Genomic DNA, 20,687 nt, shown 5'->3' with positions numbered 1-20,687 from the left:
AATGTTAATGCACACAAAATAAAAGATTAATGCACACAAAATAAAATATTAATTCACATAAGAATACTTGAATAAATATTAGTGCTCACAAAGATAAATTTCATTTAAACAAGTTTTGATTTTAGAATTTTGATTACTTTCATGTTTTATTTAAAACAGCAACAGAATGACACCTCATGTAAACTTTATATAGTACTCTTCAGTCATTTGAATTTTTTTTATATATTATCAAATAGTTAAAAGCTCAAAGTCTCTGATTGCCATCAGTTATAACATATACAGTCGAGTTGGAACCCAGGCTCAAGATCAAACAAAATTAAAAATAAAACTTACCTCGCTTACCACAAGCCAATTATCACTGTTGCTATGACAATGAATTCGAACAGTTTTTATTTTACCCGTAGATGAAGGAAGAGTTCTCTCCCCAAGACCATTTTTATCAAATAAGGCAATAATGGTGAATCCTTGTGCTGGAACCCGATCCCCAGCCTTAATTGGAAGACTTGAGTCAACCCGGCCATCAAACTCATCTTCGAATTGAATCTGTACCGAGGCATCTCTTAAACGATCATCTAAGTGTGTCTCACTCCCAGTTCGAAATAATATTCTAGAAAAATCAATTAATTCAAATCATTATTTAATTATAACCATGACCAATTCCAATAATTCGTTCTTCATGATGAATGTTCCTATAATGCGCTCATGCCAGCTAACCAATCACAATATGAATACGCCATAGTGTGTTATGACGGAACAGTGGATTCTTATTTCGAATTTCAACTGTTAAGTGTTCTTTTACGTGCATGCCAATGCGTGCACTCCACCCCCGTTTTTCATGCCATCCAAATGACTAGGTCTGGTCATGTACAACCGGTGAATTGAAACCACGCCAGCTGACTCAATGACAGACCTTATGATGCAGCCCACATGCGCTAACCATTCGGCCATCCAACCCCCCTACTGTAAATGGGGTACATAAACAAATAATCTGCAACGATGACTCCAGGAAATCAATAAAATATCTTACTTGTCTAAATATATAGGTGGAGACAGTATAATGTCTATGATGTCACCTTCAGTAGGTGCAATTGACCAAAAGAATGTCTCTCCAACATAAGCCTTAGCTAGCGTATAAGTCTGGTAAGTTTTCAAAGAAGTTGCTAATTTAGCTGGAGGGTTTATGTGGGCTCGATATAATCCATTTTTACCAAATGCTCGATCCTAAAAAAAAAAATCAAAAAAATCACACAAGGCCAAGAGTGAGGTCAATTTCCTTTAAGATATTCTAAATCCCTTGCAAACTAAAATATTGTGCAAGTTAAAATGTCTAAATCCTTGGTTTTCTACCTGGGGGATGCGTTCCCCTGGTGGTCACATTTTGCGATTCCACGTGGGAAGCGAGCATGGTCTATATTCTAATAAAATCTTCCAAATTCTACAAGAGCAACTGAATCATCGTCCGTCTATGGGATGCGGAACAATCTTTGGGATGTCGCCCAAAAAATGGTGAAAATTGGGTGGTCCAATTTAAAATTTTGCAACATTCTGCAGATAAGATAAGCCAGCACCAGTTATTAGTGCTCTTTAAAATCTTTTGATGTGCCTATTTTAATCTGATTGAATCCATGCTCCGAGATTATCAACCGCTGATATTTTATTATTTTTTTTTTTTCTAATTTAATGCTAAATAATCAATTTGAGTACATCAAGAAGTGTAGCAATTAGAAATTGTCCGAAAAAATTCAATGACAGAATGACTTCAGAAATGTCTCGGCAACATAAACATACGTAAATATTTTTACCTTTAATTTCTGTATTTTACCATCTAGAGATGATTTCAGACCAATATGTTGAAATAAAGACGGTTTAAATCTTTTTCTCATTCCAAGCTTCATTCGTGAACAATGGGCCTTTAACAAATTTAAAGTATAGGAATTACCAACAGAGACAATAAAAGGAGGGGCAACTTAAATCAAAATTCAATAATGGCAAATGGTTTCAGTATATGAACTCCATCTGGTGCACCCACAGCATTAAAGTTGTTTGAGCAACAAACCATGTAGTATATGAGATATAATAACCAGCGGCTGCCAGGCAGGATACTCCCACATTTTCGAGAGGTGGATAGAAAACAAGCTAACAAGAAAATGATTTTTCCTACAATCAAGGGCCATAATTCAGGAAATTACAATTCGATATGCGCAAATATCGAAAGGATACAAGATCTTTGAGTTATAAACTTACATTTCAAGTTTCAACAAAATCGGATAAAAATTGTGACCTCTATAGGGTCCACAACCTTGATATACCATATTTTTACGCAATTTGAGAACGAGGGGCGGCCATTTTGTCTGTCAGTTTTGGGCCGATTTTCACGAAATTTGAACTCAGTCTTCCTTAGGGTGTAATGGTGATATAATAATACGTTTTTTTAAATCGGATAAAAATCATGACCTCTTTAGGGTCCACAAGCTAAAAACGTGATTTTTCGTACAATCAGGGGCCATAATTCAGTAATTTATGGCCGATATGCGCGAATATCGAAAGGAACCAAGATCTTTGGGTTATAAACTTACATTTCAAGTTTCAACAAAATCGGATAAAAATTGGAACCTCTGATATACCATATTTTTACGCTATTTGAGAACGAAGGGCGGCCATTTTATCTGTCAGTTTTTGACCGATTTTCACGAAATTCGAACTCAGTCGTCCTTAGGGTGTAACGGTGATATAATAATATGATTTTTTAAATCGGATAATAATTATGACCTCTATAGGGTCCACAAGCTAAAAACATGATTTTTAGTAGAATCAGTGGCCATAATTCAGGAAGTTACGGTCCCATATGCGCAAATATTGAAAGGAACCGAGATCTTTGGGTTATAAACTTACATTTCAAGTTTCAACAAAATCGGATAAAAATTGTGACCTCTGTAGTGTCCACAACCTTGATATACCGTATTTTTACGCTATTTGAGAACGAGGGGCGACCATTTTGTCTGTCAGTTTTGGGCCAATTTTCACGAAATTCGAACTCAGTCTTCCTTAGGGTGTAACGGTGATATAATAATATGTTTTTTTAAATCGGATAAAAATTATGACCTCTATAGGGTCCACAAGCTAAAAACGTGATTTTTCGTACAATCAGGGGCTATAATTCAGGAAGTTACAGTCCGATATGCGCGAATATCGAAAGGAACCGAGATCTTTGGGTTATAAACTTACATTTCAAGTTTCAACAAAATCGGATAAAAATTGTGACCTCTGTAGGGTCCACAACCTTGGTATACCATATTTTTACGTTATTTGAGAACAACCGGCGGCCATTTTGTCTGTCAGTTTTGGGCCGATTTTCACAAAATTCAAACTCAGCCGTCCTTATGTTGTAAGGGTGATATATTAGCACGGTTTTTTAAATCGGATAAAAATTATGACCTCTATAGGGTCCACAAGCCAAAAAACACGTTTTTGCGTAAAATCAGGGGCCATAATTCATGGAGTTACGGTCCGATATGCGCGAATATCGAAAGGAACCAAGATCTTTGTGTTATAAACTTACATTTCAAGTTTCAACAAAATCGGATAACCAGCGGCTGCCAGGCAGGATACGCCCTCATTTTCGAGAGATGGATAGAGAACAAGCTAACAAGAAAGTGATTTTTCCTACAATCAAGGGCCATAATTCAGGAAATTACAATTCGATATGCGCATATATCGAAAGGAACTGAGATCTTTGTGTTATAAACTTACATTTCAAGTTTCAACAAAATCGGATAAAAATTGTGACCTCTATAGGGTCCACAACCTTGATATACCATATTTTTACGCTATTTGAGAACGAACGGCAGCCATTTTGTCTGTCAATTTTGGGGCGATATAATAATACGGTTTTTTAAATCGGATAAAAATTATGACCTTTATAGGGTCCACAAGCAAAAAAACGCGTTTTTACGTACAATCAGGGGCCATAATTCAGGAAGTTACCGTCCGATATGCGCGAATATCGAAAGGAACCGAGATCTTTGGGTTATAAACTTACATTTCAAGTTTCAACAAAATCGGATAAAAATTGTGACCTCTACAGTGTTCACAAGCCAAAAACGTGATTTTTCGTACAATCAGGGGCCATAATCCATGAAGTTGCGATCCGATAGATGCCAATATCGAAAGGAACCGAGATCTTAGGGTGATAAACCTATATTTCAAGTTTCATTGAAATCGGATAAAAATTGTGACCTGTAGACTGTTCACAAACAATTGTGGATGGACGGACGGACAGGGGCGACGACAATATACGTCCACCACATGAAAATGTGGGCGTATAAAAAATCAATAGGCTTCTAGTTCTTCCTAGAGCTAATATAAACAAAACATGTACCGGCAATCAGATGAAATCTAGCCATTTGGGTTATTGGGAGTTATGTTTTAAAGAAATGAAATGAAATGATATGGGGTTTAACGTCCTACTGTTTTGCTCCGACTAGCTAATGAAGACGGATGATTTAAAGAGCAATACTGTGTATAAATTTGAAGTCAATTGGATAAAGATTTTTTTAAGTGATCAAGAGCCATAATAACTTTTGACAATAATTATTGGAAATCATTGAAATTCAATAACCTTCATCTCATAAGCGAAAGGACTGCACAAGTTTAGTAGAAGCAATTGTGTATGGTGGACATAAGGACGTATCAACTGACATTGGTAATGACAATATGACATGTCAATGTGGGCATACAAAATGGCTAAGTTTACTCTGTGTCATATTTTAACCAGTCATTGCTTAAAGTTACAATTTCATATTTTTAAGTTATATTTTTAAAATGCATTAAAATAAAGACCTAAAATAGATGGTATCTATAGATGGTATCTATAAACAGTCCTACCTTGTTAAAGAATAATCCTATTAATCCTATAATTCACTATTGCCAGTTAAGAAATTGGCAAAAATATCATTTTCAACTTCAAATTCAAACATTTGAAGATAGCTACATTCCATGGTGGGGAATAGGAAAACAAGGGAGGTAATTGTGTTATTGTTTCTGCTGTGAAGATTTTTAAGTGTGAGAAAGATAACCTATGATCGTATAACAATAGTGAGTTGACAGCCTATTGAGCAAAAGACATAGAAATAATGATGTTTTGACTTTCTTTGCAAATGTGAAATTGTAACTTTAACATCTTGGTATTTAATATATAATACAATAAGTATTGCTGAAGGAAGTTTTGTCTGCCACAAAATGTACAATTTTGGAAATTTGAGAATAAAAGCATAGTCAGAGTCATCTTCAATACATGTAGAAGGCTAGATCTCCTTTAACTCCGTACATCTTATCAAGCCCTTCACATATATCCTGCGTATTTCGTCACTAATATCGATTGGCTACTGACCCAGCTGGGGACCTCTCAGATTGCTTGATAGAAAAATCATCATGAATACCAAAGTCTCGCACTTTCCAGCTAGAATGTATACCTGTGATAATTGAGTTGCAAAGTTGAAGGTTTGTTCAATGTCAAGATTTCCGTGGAGGTCGATATATTTGATTTGACTTGAGTGTGTTTGTGTCATGACTTCTGATCGAACGCTATTGTTCACGTGTCTGCGGTAAAGGGAGATAACATACCTATAAGTTCGGGAATTTCTGAATAATCTAGCAACGGCTAGATGTTGTAAAACTCAGTTGTTGAGAGAGAAATAAGAGACTAACCTGATTTTTCTCTGGATTACAAACTTTAACTGTTATAAGATGATCGAGTAACCAATCAATGGGCTTATCAGAATAAAACATTAAAAAGAACTCGACCACAGTTGGTAAATCAGCTGATCGGAATAATTTACCTGTACAAAAGTAAAATATTGGTTTTTAGTGCAAGGATAATGTGCAGTTAGTGATTTCGAATAAAATATTTCTAAATTTTAATTCTAACAAGTGGTTGCCATGCAAGATACACCCACATTTTGCAAGAGATGGATGGAGAATGAGCTCAAAGAAATGTGATTTTTTTTGTACAATCAAAATAATGCAAGATAATCCAGAAAGTTATGGTCTGATATGCATGAATATTGAAAGGAACCAAGATCTTTGGGTTATAAACATATGTTTCAAGTTTCATTAAATCGATTAAAAATTGAGACTTTTAGAGGGCCACAACCTTGGTATTACATACTTTTACACCATTTGCTGCAAGGAAATTACACATCCGATACATGCGAATATTGAAAGGAACGTAGATCTTTGGGAGATAAACCTATATTTCCAATTTCTTTAAAATCAGGTAAAAATTGTGACCTGTAGACTGTCCACAAACAAATTGTGGACAGACAGACAGGGGTGGCGACAATATACGTCCTCAGAAAAATTTGGCGTATAAAAATGATGGTACTAAATCATGGTCATTGTCATACATTGGACATTTAGCATACTTTCAGTGGCGACAACACAATACGTCCACAGAAAAATTTGGACATATAAAAATGATGGTACTAAATGATGGTCATTGTTTTGTTATACATCATACATGGGACATTTAACATACTTTCATAATTACCTATATAATTTGCATACCACTGGTATGAATGCAAATGTGTAAGAGATTGTTATGATTATCTAAGAAGTATTTGAAAACAATTTTTCTCCCGTACAAGGCATATGTACTTTTTATTACATAACAAAACAGTGAAATTTTAATGTGGTTCAAAATCGATTGGTAATGAATGTCTATTAATGAATTTTGAAATTTTTTAAGTTGATTTCAATGTCTGCACACACATTTTAGTTTACGTGTGTATTTTGTAAAGAGCACATGAGCACTTTACTTGGGGAGTTAGGGAGAGAGAGAAATGGGGTTAATGTCTACTGGACACAGACAAGGTCATTTTAGGACTAACATATGATTTAATTCTATTTTAATAATTTGTTTGTGTGTATGTGTTTTTTGCAGTGGGAAGAAACCATAGTATCCAGAGAAAACCAAGAAGGTTGGACAGCCGTCCCTACTCCTTGTCACGTACAAGTGGGTCATCTAAACCACGCCAGTAGACTCAATGACAGACCTTATAATATCATGTTCACACATTAAACTATTTGGCCACCCAACCAACCCGTAATAATAATACATACCTATAAAACCAAGGGTAGAGAACTCTAATAAAAGCCATGTGTTATCTTTCTGTTGATAGGTAAATGATTTGATGATTGATAAATAACCAGATTTACTGATAACATCGTCTTCTAGCTACAAAATAAATACAATATTCTTATTTAGATATAACATATATGGAAGTAATAATGCTCTAAATTAAATTCATTTCTTGTATTCACCAAAAAATAATTGATATTTTAAACTTTAAAGTAAACTGTGATCGTGCAACTACCACAGACCCCATATTGGTCAGCACCCCCCCCCCCCCCCATCATGAAATGATAGCCAAAATATAAAAAAAAGCACACACAATAAATATCTGTAAATATCAAAAAAAAAAGCACAAGCAATAGGCATATCTATAAATATCAAAATAAGCATTTGCAATATTTGTAAATATATAGGAAACTTTTTTCTCATCCTGGCATTTGATAGTTTTTATGATGATTAAGCAACATCAGAAACCAAGAGAGTTTATGGAAGGAAATGTTCAATCTGATGGCTCAAACATCAGTTTATATCTTACTTTTTGTCAATACAATTTCATAGACAAAACTAAACACATAATGTAACCTAAAATTATCAGTTTTGCTGGTTCTCTCAATAAAAATATCAATCATACAAGTTTCTAGCATTCTTGGACTGATATCATTGTTAAAATATAATGATAAATAGATGATATTGTCTATTCTTTAAAGTTTTTGTTATATATGGAGTTGTTTTGTGTTTATGGATCAAAGATATTTCTCATAAACAGTAATTGAAAGTTGAGCAAATTCTCAACTTAAGTCTGAGAATGCTTTGTGAACTCGGGGTCAGGGGCCATAATTCAGGAAGTTACGATCTGATATGCGCAAATATCGAAAGGAACTAAGATCTGTGGGTTATAAACGTGCTTTTCAAGTTTCATCAAAATCAGATCAAAATTGTGACCTCTAGAGTGTCCACAAGCTAAAAACGTGATTTTTCGTACAATCAGGGGCCATAATACATGCCAATATCGAAAGGAACCGAGATCTTAGGGAGATAAACCTATATTTCACGTTTTGTTGAAATCGGATAAAAATTGTGACTTGTAGAGTGTCCACAAACAAATTGTGGGCAGCCGAACAAGCAGGGGCGATGACAATATACGTCCACATGAAAATGTGGGCGTATAAAAACCAGGTACATGTATGATATACAGTATATTAACATCTCGGTATGAATGCAGGTATATATGAACTCCAGGGAAATCAGAGAAAACCCACAACAAGTAACTTCATTCCTTGTCACTTGCAATCGAAATTTGATTAGCATAATCTGCAGAACTAATTCACTTACAGTAATACTTCAGTTTAAAATATTTATAATTAATAAAAATTTCAAAAATGAAACACAAAAAAGTGTAAAAACAAAATTAACTGTGAATTAAACAAAATACTTTAAACAGGAAAATAAAAAAAAGTTAAAAGGAAAGAATGACTTAAGTTTGTCATGATATATAATACATGTAGTTCTCTGTGATACATGTAAGTCATTTAGCGAGAGAGCGAGAGAGAGAGAGAGAGAGAGGGAGGTCCACAGACTAGGTCATTTTGGGACTAACCCCTCCAAAGATTTTATTATTTAACAGTTATATGGAAGTTTATTTCGAAACATCGCCTGAAATAAACTTTTAAGTAACTTTTATTCCATGTAATTATGTCATATGTTATCTGTGATGCATTAAAATATACATATGATATAATATATGGAGACAAAATAATAAAGTATAAGTAATTATATATGATGTTTCATTCATCTAAGACAAGAATTGTGAATTTCTAATAGAAACAAAATGAAATGGGGTTTAATGTCCTACTTTTCTTCACTAATTGGCTAATTTACGACTAGAATTACAGAGTTCTAATTCCAGTTGGAACTAAAATAAAAAGTACGATGATTTTAATCACAATCATTTTGTTGTTATGTCTGAACAAAATTAATTCTATAAGAATAATATTATTAATCAAACATTATAACCTGAAAACTAACAAACATTAATATGAAATAAAAGCATTTTGTGGGTTAGTAAAGTAAACACTTCTAAACAACTAAAACAAACCAATGAGTTACCACAGACATTAATTACAGGAGGTTCAAGCTGTAAGGATAAGGACATTCAAATAAATGTATTTTTGAGAAGGCATTAAAATAAGTGTCAAAAGATATTTTCTATTCCATGCAAGCCACCATTAAACAAAGTTATCACATAAAATCTTTTAGATGCATTTAGTAACTGGATAGAGTAATAAACTATAACATGTACTTATAAATGAAAATAAGATACTCTTTGAAATATCGCCCAAATAAATTAGTAGTATATGTTCTAGTTTATTTATCACAACATGATTTATTACAACCACACACACACACACAGGTGAACTTTCCATACAATTATTGTAAATAAAAGCTTATATTAACATTGTTAATACTGCTATAATATCATGTTTTCAATTAACCAATTACAATAGAGAGAGAGAGAGAGAGAGAGAGAGAGAGAGAGATTAAGGTCCACTTGACACAAACTAGGTCATTTCGGGATTAACATATGTTTCAATTTTATTTCAATAACTCACTAGCGTGTAGGGGTCTTTAGCAGTGGGGGGAAACGAGAGGAGCGGTCGGACGGGCGACCCTACTCCTTGCCACGTATAATTGGGGAATTGAATCCAAGCCAGATGACTCAATGACAGACCTTATGACACAGCGCGCACAGGTTAACCATTCAGTCATCCCCCGAGATAAATGAGGTTTAACGTCCATTTGACATAAACTAGGTCATTTTGGGACTAACATAGGGTTCAATTATATTTCAATAATTCGCTTGCACAATGGCTCTTTAGCAGAGGAAGGAAACCAGAGGACCCGGAGGAAAACTATGAGGTTTGGCAGGTGACCCTACTTCTTGTCATGTACATGCGGGGATTCGAAACCATGCCACTTGACTCAATGACAGACTAGACCACCCAACCTCTTCTCCAGTGGAATAAGATTAATAATAAGTATAAGAGTATAAATAATGCAGATCTGACATTTCTGTTTGATCAAGATTACGATATTTATTTTGCTTAGCTTTAATAATTTCATTATCCTATACTGCATTGAAGGTAATAATTTCATTATCCTATGCTGCATTAAAGGTCATAATTTCATTATCCTATACTGCATTGAAGGTCATAATGTCAAGGGTTATTTTATGTGTACGGCAATGTGTACACGGGACCCAAGTTTTTTGTCATATCTGCCAACACTCACTGTCAGAGCCACTGTGACTATTTTATCTAAAATGTATGGCTTCTTTTAATTTCAACATTTATGTAAGCCACCTTTTATTATAAATGGCATCATTGTTATTTTATCACTGACTTTCATTCATCTATCATCTAAATTAATAAGCATTGGTTCTTATATTTTGAGAAAATAAAAATGCTCAGTTGATGGTCTTGGTATTATTAATTATCTGCTGAAAATTAATATACATGTACATCTATTTATAAAAACACACACCTAGCTAGCCATAATGAACATGCATGTAGACAACTCTATATACATGTATTCAAATCAGGGCTGATACATGCTAGGGGGCACCATATCATGTGTTTTCAATCTATAGTTTCTATAAATTCTCGGTGTTTTATTTCTTACATGTATATGCATCACATGAAAGTGTTCAAAATTTGCACAAACAGAGGTGATACTGATACCCCAGAGAACCCCACCCAACCATCAAAGATTTGAAATTTGGATACTGAGTTTATCACCATTGTCTTTATATTCCTACAGTTTATCTTATTGGTGAATTTGACAGGAGCACCAGCTACCCTAGGACCGTCCCTGATTCAAATCTTACATTTTACTAGCCACAGAAAACCAATCAAAAAAAAAAAGAAGAAGAAAAAGGTAAAATCTAATAAATACCTGAACGTAATACACCCCTCGACTTTTTGCATAAAGCATTAAAAACGAGAAATCTAAATTCTGTTTCGTTCTCCATCTACAAAAATAATTATTGCAGTGATGAATTAGTTGTTGAAGTCTTAGGCTTTATCAATAACTAAAATTAAATCAGGTTTCTTGCCATGTCTTTTCCAAGGTTCATTTCTAAATACTGTAGTGATACTTCAGTCTTCTCCTATTTTGATTTCCAACTGCCAATGTTAGTTTTCGTCCCTTCAGAATGTCCAGATACTGTTTCTTACTAGACTGTTTTACCTTGCACCATAGGAAAACAAGACAAGGAAAATCTTTTTGAGGAACTTTCTTGATCTCCTGAATAGTGAACCTTTTATGTCTGCTGGTTTGAATGTAAGGCTACACAAAAAAACATATTCTGGTTCTTAGCTACTGACGCGTTATCAAAAATGGGCTGTGTCACACGTTTTTATTTAAAGAAAATAAAAACAAAGTCAATAATTTCCGCCCGTTCATATTTACTACGATCAAGGGAAGTAACTCTATTGAATGTATCTTGATAACAGGAAATGAATATTAGACTCGACTATCAAGTACGTGAAAGAGAGAGAAATGGAGTTTAGCGTCCACTCGACACAAACTAGGTCATTTCGGGACTAACACACGGTTCAATTTTATTTCAATAATTCGATTGCGCGTAGGGGTCTTTAGCAGTGGGAGGAAACCGGAGGACCCAGAGAAAACCCACAAGGTTTGACAGGCGACCGTACTCCTTGACACGTACAACCGGGGAATCGAAACCCTGCCAATTGACTCAATGACAGACCATATGATACAGCGCTAACCATTCGGCCATCCAACCCCCCCTATCAAGTACGTAACCATGGGAAACACTATTGACAATCACTAACGGCATTGGATAATTGAATGTTAATTTATTATAAGCAAAGATGGCGACAATTTTGCAGTCAATCTGCCTTTAACAATCCAAATGCCTTACCTTTCCCTAGAAATATGATTGAGAGAGATGACCGAAAATATTCTCCACAGGGAGACTGAGGTCGCAAACTTCTATTTAAATCGCCAACAAAATCCATGTTTTAACAGTATCGATACCACGTAATGGTTGCCAAAATAAAAACCAGCGGATGTGAAAACATTTTTGTTATTAATGTAGATACATGAAGTCACAGAATTATTCAGCCATTTTTTTCAAATTCCTACTTATTTACGTTTTTCTTATTAAAAAAAAAAGAGTTGATATATATATTACATTTATAATCATTTTGTGTGTTCCTTAAAAATGAATAACTAGCTAGACTTTGATAAAAAAAAAAAAAAAAAAGCCCCCCCCCCATCAATTTTTAAAATGAATTGTTTGAGAACCAGAATATTTTATTTTGTGTGGTCTAACTAAAACACCATAGTGAAGTCAGAAATGGGGTTTAATGTCCACTCGACACAAACAAGGTCATTTTGGGACTAACATATGTTTCAATTTTATTTCAATATTTCACTAGTGTGTGGGGGGTCTTTAGCAGTGGGAGGAAACTAGACGACCCGTAGAAAACCCATAAGGTTGGACAAGGTGATCCTACTAGTTGCCACGTACAAGTGGGGAATCGAAACAAAGCCAGCTGACTCAATGACAGACCTTATGATACAGCCTGCATGCGCTAACCGTTCAGAGCCATCCACCCCCCACCCCGCTCTGACATGCAGATTGACTGCATGGAGTTGGATGAAGCAATGGATTGGAGTGACAGTAATTCATATCTACAACCACATAAGTGCAAAAATATCCATCATGAACTTGTATCTATTGAGAAATTATGAATAGACCAACAATTGATGAACATATACGTCCACAAGAAATTATGGATGAACCAACAACTGATGGGCTATATTCATCCACATTTAATACTTACTTAACTCGTTGTTTATCATCACCAAATGATTCTTTTAAGTTGTTTAAATTAGGATAAAACCCTGCAGGTGGTGCTATCACTTCTATTAATCCAGACTTTATTTCTTCTGGGAATCTGTTAAAATAATAAAAAAAAAATAAAATTCAATTCTTTCGATCACAAGTTTTTTGTGGAGGATGGTGGGAAAGGGGTGTATTCTAATAGGGTTTAATGTCGTTTGGTTCAATGCCATTTTGTTAACTTGCTTGGGACCCTTGCAAATTCTTTTTGTGGGGGGCCTAATGGGGTGTCTGATTTAATTTATATCACTTGTAATACATTGCTTTTTTTTTTTTATTGAAACCTTATATAATCGGCAATCAAATTCATGGCTGAACAATATTATAATTCAAACTTACTCTGATTTCAGTCTTTTGCCTTCTTCTTCAACATATTTTTCATCCCAAGGCTATAATAAAACATACAAATAATTAATCGCAAGAAGTAAATTCATTACTAAAGTAAAGTAACTTCCTTACCGAAGTTAAATAAATTCATTACATGGTAAAGTAATTTCTTAGTATTTTATTTTTAATCCCTAATTAATCTTTATTTTTTTGTGGTCGAAAGCCATATCAAGTCACATCATCTTGTAATTGGTACATAGACCCTAGAAATCAATAAGAATATTAGAATAATTTTAAATTTTAATTAATTACTTAACCAGCGCTTGCCAAGCAAGATATGCCCACATTTTGCAAGAGATGGATGGTGAACAAGCTAAAAACAAAAAGCGATTTTTCGCACAAAGGCCATAATCCAGAAATTTATGGTCTGAAGTGCGCAAATATCGATAGGGACTGAGACCTTTGGGATATAAAGATATCTTTTAAGTTTCATCATAATCGGATAAAAATTGTAACCTCTAGAGGGTCCACAACCTTCGTATTACATACTTTTACAATTTGAGTACAAAGAACAGCCATTATGCCGGGCAGTTTTGTTTCAGTTTTCCCGAAATTTGAATTTAACCTTCATTATGGTGGAATGGTGATATATTTAAACGTTTTTTAAATCGTTACCCGAAATCCAGGAAGTTACGGTCTGATATGCACAAATAGCGAAAGGAAACAAGATCTTTGGGACATAAACAATAAGTTTCACCAAAATCAGATAAAAATTGTGATCTCTAGAGGGTCCACAACTTTGGTATTGTATACATTTACACTATTTGCGTATGGGGAGTGCCAATTTGTCGGGCATTTTCGGTCCGATTTTCACGAAATTCTAACTTAACCGGTCACATATTTAAACATGTTTTTTTTAAATCGAATAAAAATTTTGACCTCTAGATGGACCACAAGCCAACCAGCGGTTGCCAGGCAAGATATGCCCAGGAAGTTACGGTCTGATGTGCGCAAATAGCGAAAGGAACCAAGATACTCAGGACATAAACTTATATTTTAAGTTTCATCAAAATCTGAAAAAAATTGTGACTTCTTGGGCCCACAACTTTGGTATGACATATTTTTACACTATTTAAATACAAAGAGCCACCATTTTATCTGGCAGTTTTTTTCCGATTTTCACGAAATTGGAACTCAACCATCATTAGGGTGTAAAAGTGATATATTCACAAGGGCTATAATTCTGGAAGTTACGATCCGATATGCACGAATATCGAAAGGAATCAAGATCTTTGGGTTATAAACATGTATTCAGGTTTCATCAAAATCAAATCAAAATTGTGACCTCTAGAGGGTCCACAACCTTGATATACCATTTGTTTACAATATTTGCATGCGAGGGGCAGCCATTTTGTTTGGCAGTTTTGGTCTGATTTTGATTAAAATGTAGCATTACGGTTTAATGGTGATATATTCAAACGTTTTTTTTTAAATTGGATTATAATTGTGACCTCTAGAGGGACCTCAAGCTAAAAACAGGGGCCATAATTCAGAAAGTTACGATCTGATATGCGCAATATCAAACAGAACTAAGATCTTTAGGTTACAAACATGCATTTTAAATTTCATCAAAATCAGATGAAAACTGTAACCTCTAGAGTGTCCACAAGCTAAAAACGTGATTTTTCATACAATCAGGGGCCATAATCCATGAAGTTATGGCCTGATACATGCCAATATAGAAAGGAACTGAAATCTTTGGGAGACAGACCTATATTTCAAGTTTCGTCAAAATCAGATAAAAATTGTTAGGCGCCAGAGCATAATATGTCAACATGAAAATGTTGGCGTATAAAAACAAAATAAAGACATCAACAGACAAACCCCTTATCCTGATGGTTACCGGTACATATGCCGATTTATGTAAATATATGTTATAGGTCGTTTAGGTAATGAAAATGAATATATTGAAAATTTCAGTCCTTGATTGTCAAGAACCATTGTTATGATAATAAAGTATCGATTATCCATTTTATTTTCAATTTAAATTATCTAATGGTGATCATGTTTCATATTCAATCTATTGAAAATCCTGAGAGTTGGTTGTTGGGGTTGTCATGTGATTAAATATTTAATAATAACATAATATATATAACATATGAGGCCCCAAAAATGGCACATAATATATAGTTAATTGTATATGAACCCCACTGGTGCTTTTCATATAATACGTTGTTAACACTGATTGTTATATGAAATTCAACCCACAGTATATATCACTGTACCCCGTAGTGTTGAAACTTGTATCTGAATATCCGTTCACAGATATAATCATCTCAAATTAATTTGGTTCAGATAAATAAAGTTTTAGAAAACTTATGAAATGATTTTTCTTGTTATTTAGGCAATGTTTTAAAATAAAACTGTTCTGGGTATAAAAGTTTGACGAAAGTCTTCTCCCTCTTCGTTATGCGGCCATATTTATTTTTCAAAACGATGGCGTGATAGTTTGATACGTCCTGCATTAAGCTTATTAGTGACAATGACAATATAGGCTATCAAAAAGATTAGCATTGTCAAAAGGATGTCTGATAATTGAAATCATCTATTTGAATAATTATCTTATGGTTTATTAGCCTTTATACCAGTGATTCTCAACCAGTGTGCCGAGGCACGGTGCCGCCAGATCTTCCTAAGTGTGCCACGAAATTTTGAACGGCACACTAAGAAAATCCGAAAAACCATGTGATCCCCATTGAGTATTCACTGGTGTCTACTGTTAAGTTCATAGTTGTGTTTTTCTTTATTTAGTTTGAGTCATTCTTTGTGTCTATGAAATGAAATGAAATGAAATGGAGTTTAACGTCCTACTGTTCTGCTCCTAACCTGGGCTAATGAAGACGGGCATACGCCATACAGTGTCTTTGTGTCTATGACTAGTTTGTGTCTACGGTTGTAGGCTGTCTATGACTTGCCATGTTTTTATTTTGCAAAATTCAAATATTTTTCATATATATTTAGCCAGGTGTGCCGCTATTTTTTTCATGTGGTCTAAGGTGTGCCGCTATTTTTTCAAGTGGTCCAAAGTGTGCTGTTAGCAAAAAAAGGTTGAGAACCACCGCTTTATACGGAACACACTACGTACAATAGACGAATTTGTATGCGCTTAAACGTCAAAACTAAGTTTTAAATTACACACAAATATTCCGAATATGTTCGGATAGTGCAGACGGATAGCCAAATACCAAAATATGCCCGAGTTTCAACACTAGTACCCCGGGTATATTTAATCTTGTGTATTTAGCACTAATTTCTTTCACATTCATTCAATATCAAATTTTTGTTTAAGAACTCACCACATGTACAAATCAGATGATTTGGGGAGATTTTAAATGATTTTTACCAATTTTTAAACAATTTGATATTGAATGAACGAGAAAGAAATTTTGTTTAAGAACTCACCACATGTACAAATCAGATGATTTGGGGAGATTTTAAATGATTTTTACCAATTTTTAAACAATTTGATATTGAATGAACGAGAAAGAAATTAGTGCTAGATACACAAGGTTAAAAGATATCCGGGTTACTGTGTTATGATCCTAGATATTATAGTTTACATTTTTAACATTATTGAAAAACTTAAAAGATACTTTTCAGCCTACAAACTTTGTAATTTGATAATATATTTGGGCTAAAAACATATTTGAATTAATTATTCTATCAAAAAAAATTGCTTCAAATCCCTCTCAAAACTTTGTGTTCGCAGGGAGATACCTCAAGCTATAATTATACTGTTGTTAGAAGTCATGTTTGGTCACCTAATTTGACTGAGGGAGGGTCCATTTTTCAGGATGTATTTTTTATTACTTACTGTCTATTTTACCGTACATATTGAGGTCGAAGTAATTTCTTATTATTTTCTATCAACTTCTTTTTCCGCCGTTTAATTGCAGTGTCTTACATGTACATGTATGTAAATTTACACCCCTCAGTGTTCCGAAAACCACCTAACCATTTGATAAAGAAATAACAATTGCACCCTCAATCAAGCTTGCATACAATAATCTGTCGGACAAGCCATTGGGTTGCCAGTTAGTGATACCCTGACATTTTTGCCCAGTACTTGTCCCATGGGTGTTTTTCGGGCATTCCAGTATTTTTCTATACTTTCCATATATACCAAATTTGACATACTTTTATTGGAAATAACCACCCAATAAATACTTTCGGGAAAATGTATCTTTAATCACTAGGATGGTAGTATAGTATCACCAAAGAATTTTAATCTTTTATAGCTTATGACCTTGAAAAATGTCTTTATAAATCATCTCTCTGTACTGTAGTCAGAGTTATCACGCACTGGTACTCATAAAAAATATAGTAGGTCGTTAATCCCAATTCATTTCATTTTTTCTATAAAAGCACTTTAAAAGCATTTTATATTTTTCAAAACTAGTTGCAGAATATTTTTCTACAGTGAATCAAAGGTTAAATCAGTGACCCAAAAACACTATTTCATACCTCTCTGATTGAAGCTGTCAAGCTATTTTCTCTGCTCTAGCGCATGACAGACCAAACAATATAGATTTAATTCTAGGAAATTTCTGAAATTATGTAGTAAATTTTGATTTAATTGTTGTTGTTTTGGAAAGTAAGTTTTGTCCAATCCACCTATTTCATGGAGAAAACCATATTTCCTTATACCTTCCTGTGACAAAAGAAGGCTATGACTTACCTCTGCTATAAACACAACTATCAAACAATCTGCTTTCTCAGTTTGGTCCAAACCATCAACCAATGAATGCAAGGTTTTAGATAGATAGCTGATGCTGCTCCGTTTTATCGTTGGTATTCCAAACACAACAGAAACTGCAAACAGACAATAATAAAAATTATTCAAAGCTAAAAACCGGGTGAAACTTATACACATTTTTTTTAAAACTCACAATGATTCTATATCCATTTACTTGATCTCATATGTGCATTTATTGGTTGTGGTGTCAGTATATTGTGTACTGTCCGTAGGTCTGTCAGGTGTAATCCCTGCATTGGCCGAGAAAGTTCATCTCGATTTTCCGGCGTGGTTTCCCCTTGTCAGTGATGCAGAACAGAGGGCCTGACAAGGACAGCTGCCTAGTCGTTCGGATGGGACGAAAAACCGAGGTCCCATGTACACATTGGCGTGCACGTAAAAGATCCCTTGGCAGTTGGAATTCGATATAAGAGTAGGCCGTAGCGCCGCTGCCCGGGCAAAATTTCCCTCATAGCACACTGTATGGCGTATGCCCGTCTTCAATTAGCCCAGGTTAGGTGCAGAAGAGTAGGACGTTAAACCCCATTTCATTTCATTTCATTTCTGTCAGGTGTAATTGATTGTGTGTGGAGTGGTCTCCCTTCACTTACTATTAGTATTAGCAACTGGTTCTTTAAACATTAGCAACTCACAGGGTCGTCTATCCAACCTTGTGGGTTTTCTCCAGGTCCTCCCACTGCTAAAGACTCCTACACGCAAGTGAATTAATGAAATAAAATTTAACCATATTAGTCCAGAAATGACCTGGTTTGTGTCGACTGGACGTTAAACCCCATTTTGCCTCCCTCCCTCAATTATATTTCAATAATTCGTTAGAAGTGGGAGAAAACCGAAGAAAATCCATAAGGTTGGACAGTTGACAATACACCTTTTCAAGGAAAAGCGGGGAATCGAAACCATGCCACATGACTCAATGACAGATTTTATGATGCAATGCGCATGCGTTAACCATTCAGCCACTCAAAGACCTTTACTAATAAGTGTCAGGCACAAAGTTCGTAAAACCATATTTTCAGGCCTGGTTATATGTAAATAAGGCCAACAGTACAACTAAGTTTAGACAAACTAACCTTGATTTCGACTGCCTTCAGATAATTTATATCTTGGTCGAGTAAACTCAGGATGGCCAGAGAGATGAGGTAAATAGGCTAAAATACCAGGCAGAAATAAACCATCCTGACTGGATAATCCCGTAAAATTGTTCAGATACTGCTGGATATTAGGAACTCTCTGTACTGCAGAACTGTAAATGGAAGAACTACACAATTCATAGATGAAGTAGATTGAATGGTCCTGAAATTCAAACTCCTCTACTTCAAAATGATCGTATATAACACACTGAAAATTTTCACATTACATGTACATTGTTTCTATCTTGTAACCAGCGGCTGCCAGGCAGAATACCATGTAATGTCATGTAATTTTGTAGGAATATTATTGACATAAATTTGAATACCGTACGGGTTTTAAACATGAAATATAACGAGGTGCACCTATTTTTTTTTTACATATGAATTTGAATATATTTTGTTGACACATGATTCTTAATTGTGTTTTGAAAACGTCTGCTTAAATTACGGTAAGAGTTATGCCCCTTTATTTTCGGGAAAAAATGTCTGACATGAAATTTTTTGAAATCCCATCACTGGTCCACAACCTTGATATACCATATTTTTACGCTATTTGAGAACGAACGGCGGCCATTTTGTCTGTCAATTTTGGGCCGATTTTCATGAAATTCGAACTCAGTCGTCCTTATGGTGTAACGGTGATATAATAATACAGTTTTTTAAATCGGATAAAAATTATGACCTCTATAGGGTCCACAAGCTAAAAACACGATTTTTCGTACAATCAGGGGCCATAATTCAGGAAGTTACGGTCTGATATGCGCAAATATCGAAAGGAACCGAGATCTTTGGGTAATAAACTTACATTTCAAGTTTCAACAAAATCGGATACAAATTGTGACCTATATAGGGGCCACAACCTTGAAATTTTTACGCTATTTGAGAACGAAGGGCAGCCATTTTGTCTGTCAATTTTGGGCCGATTTTCACGAAATTCAAACTCAGTCGTCCTTAGGGTGTAACGGTGATATAATAATATGTTTTTTTAAATCGAATAAAAATTATGACCTCTATAGGGTCCACAAGCTAAAAACGCGATTTTTCGTACAATCACGGGCCATAATTCAGGAAGTTACGGTCCGATATGCGCGAATATAGAAAGGAACCGAGATCTTTGGGTTATAAACTTACATTTCAAGTTTCAACAAAATCGGATAAAAATTGAGACCTCTATAGGGTCCACAACCTTGATATACCATATTTTTACGCTATTTGAGAACGAACGGCGGCCATTTTGTCTGTCAATTTTGGGTGGGCCGATTTTCACGAAATTCGAACTCAGTCGTCCTTATGGTGTAACGGTGATATAATTATACGTTTTTTTAAATCGGATAAAAATTATGACCTCTA

At 34.7% G+C, this 20,687-nt stretch overlaps 1 protein-coding gene across 1 annotated transcript in view; it reads right to left on the bottom strand.

Annotated features, from left to right (window-relative positions):
• The window catches only part of LOC126829275 (alpha-1,3-mannosyl-glycoprotein 4-beta-N-acetylglucosaminyltransferase A), a 55,257-nt gene that overhangs the window by 7,655 nt on the left and 26,915 nt on the right, over positions 1–20,687 (bottom strand). Inside the window, exons 4-13 of the mRNA XM_050559054.2 lie at positions 19,278–19,450; positions 18,130–18,263; positions 13,404–13,453; positions 13,006–13,119; positions 11,084–11,159; positions 7,120–7,234; positions 5,707–5,837; positions 1,803–1,910; positions 1,028–1,221; positions 334–607 (exon numbers count right to left, since the gene is read on the bottom strand). Of these exons, the coding sequence (XP_050415011.1) occupies positions 334–607; positions 1,028–1,221; positions 1,803–1,910; positions 5,707–5,837; positions 7,120–7,234; positions 11,084–11,159; positions 13,006–13,119; positions 13,404–13,453; positions 18,130–18,263; positions 19,278–19,450 (1,369 nt within the window). The remainder of the gene's footprint in view (positions 1–333; positions 608–1,027; positions 1,222–1,802; positions 1,911–5,706; positions 5,838–7,119; positions 7,235–11,083; positions 11,160–13,005; positions 13,120–13,403; positions 13,454–18,129; positions 18,264–19,277; positions 19,451–20,687) is intronic.

This window comes from Patella vulgata, chromosome 8 (genome assembly GCF_932274485.2).
Source record: "Patella vulgata chromosome 8, xgPatVulg1.2, whole genome shotgun sequence".
In the NCBI taxonomy this organism is placed as follows: Eukaryota; Metazoa; Mollusca; class Gastropoda; family Patellidae; genus Patella; species Patella vulgata.
Note: the sequence above shows the minus strand (reverse complement) of the source record. Positions and strands in the feature narration are given on the sequence as shown.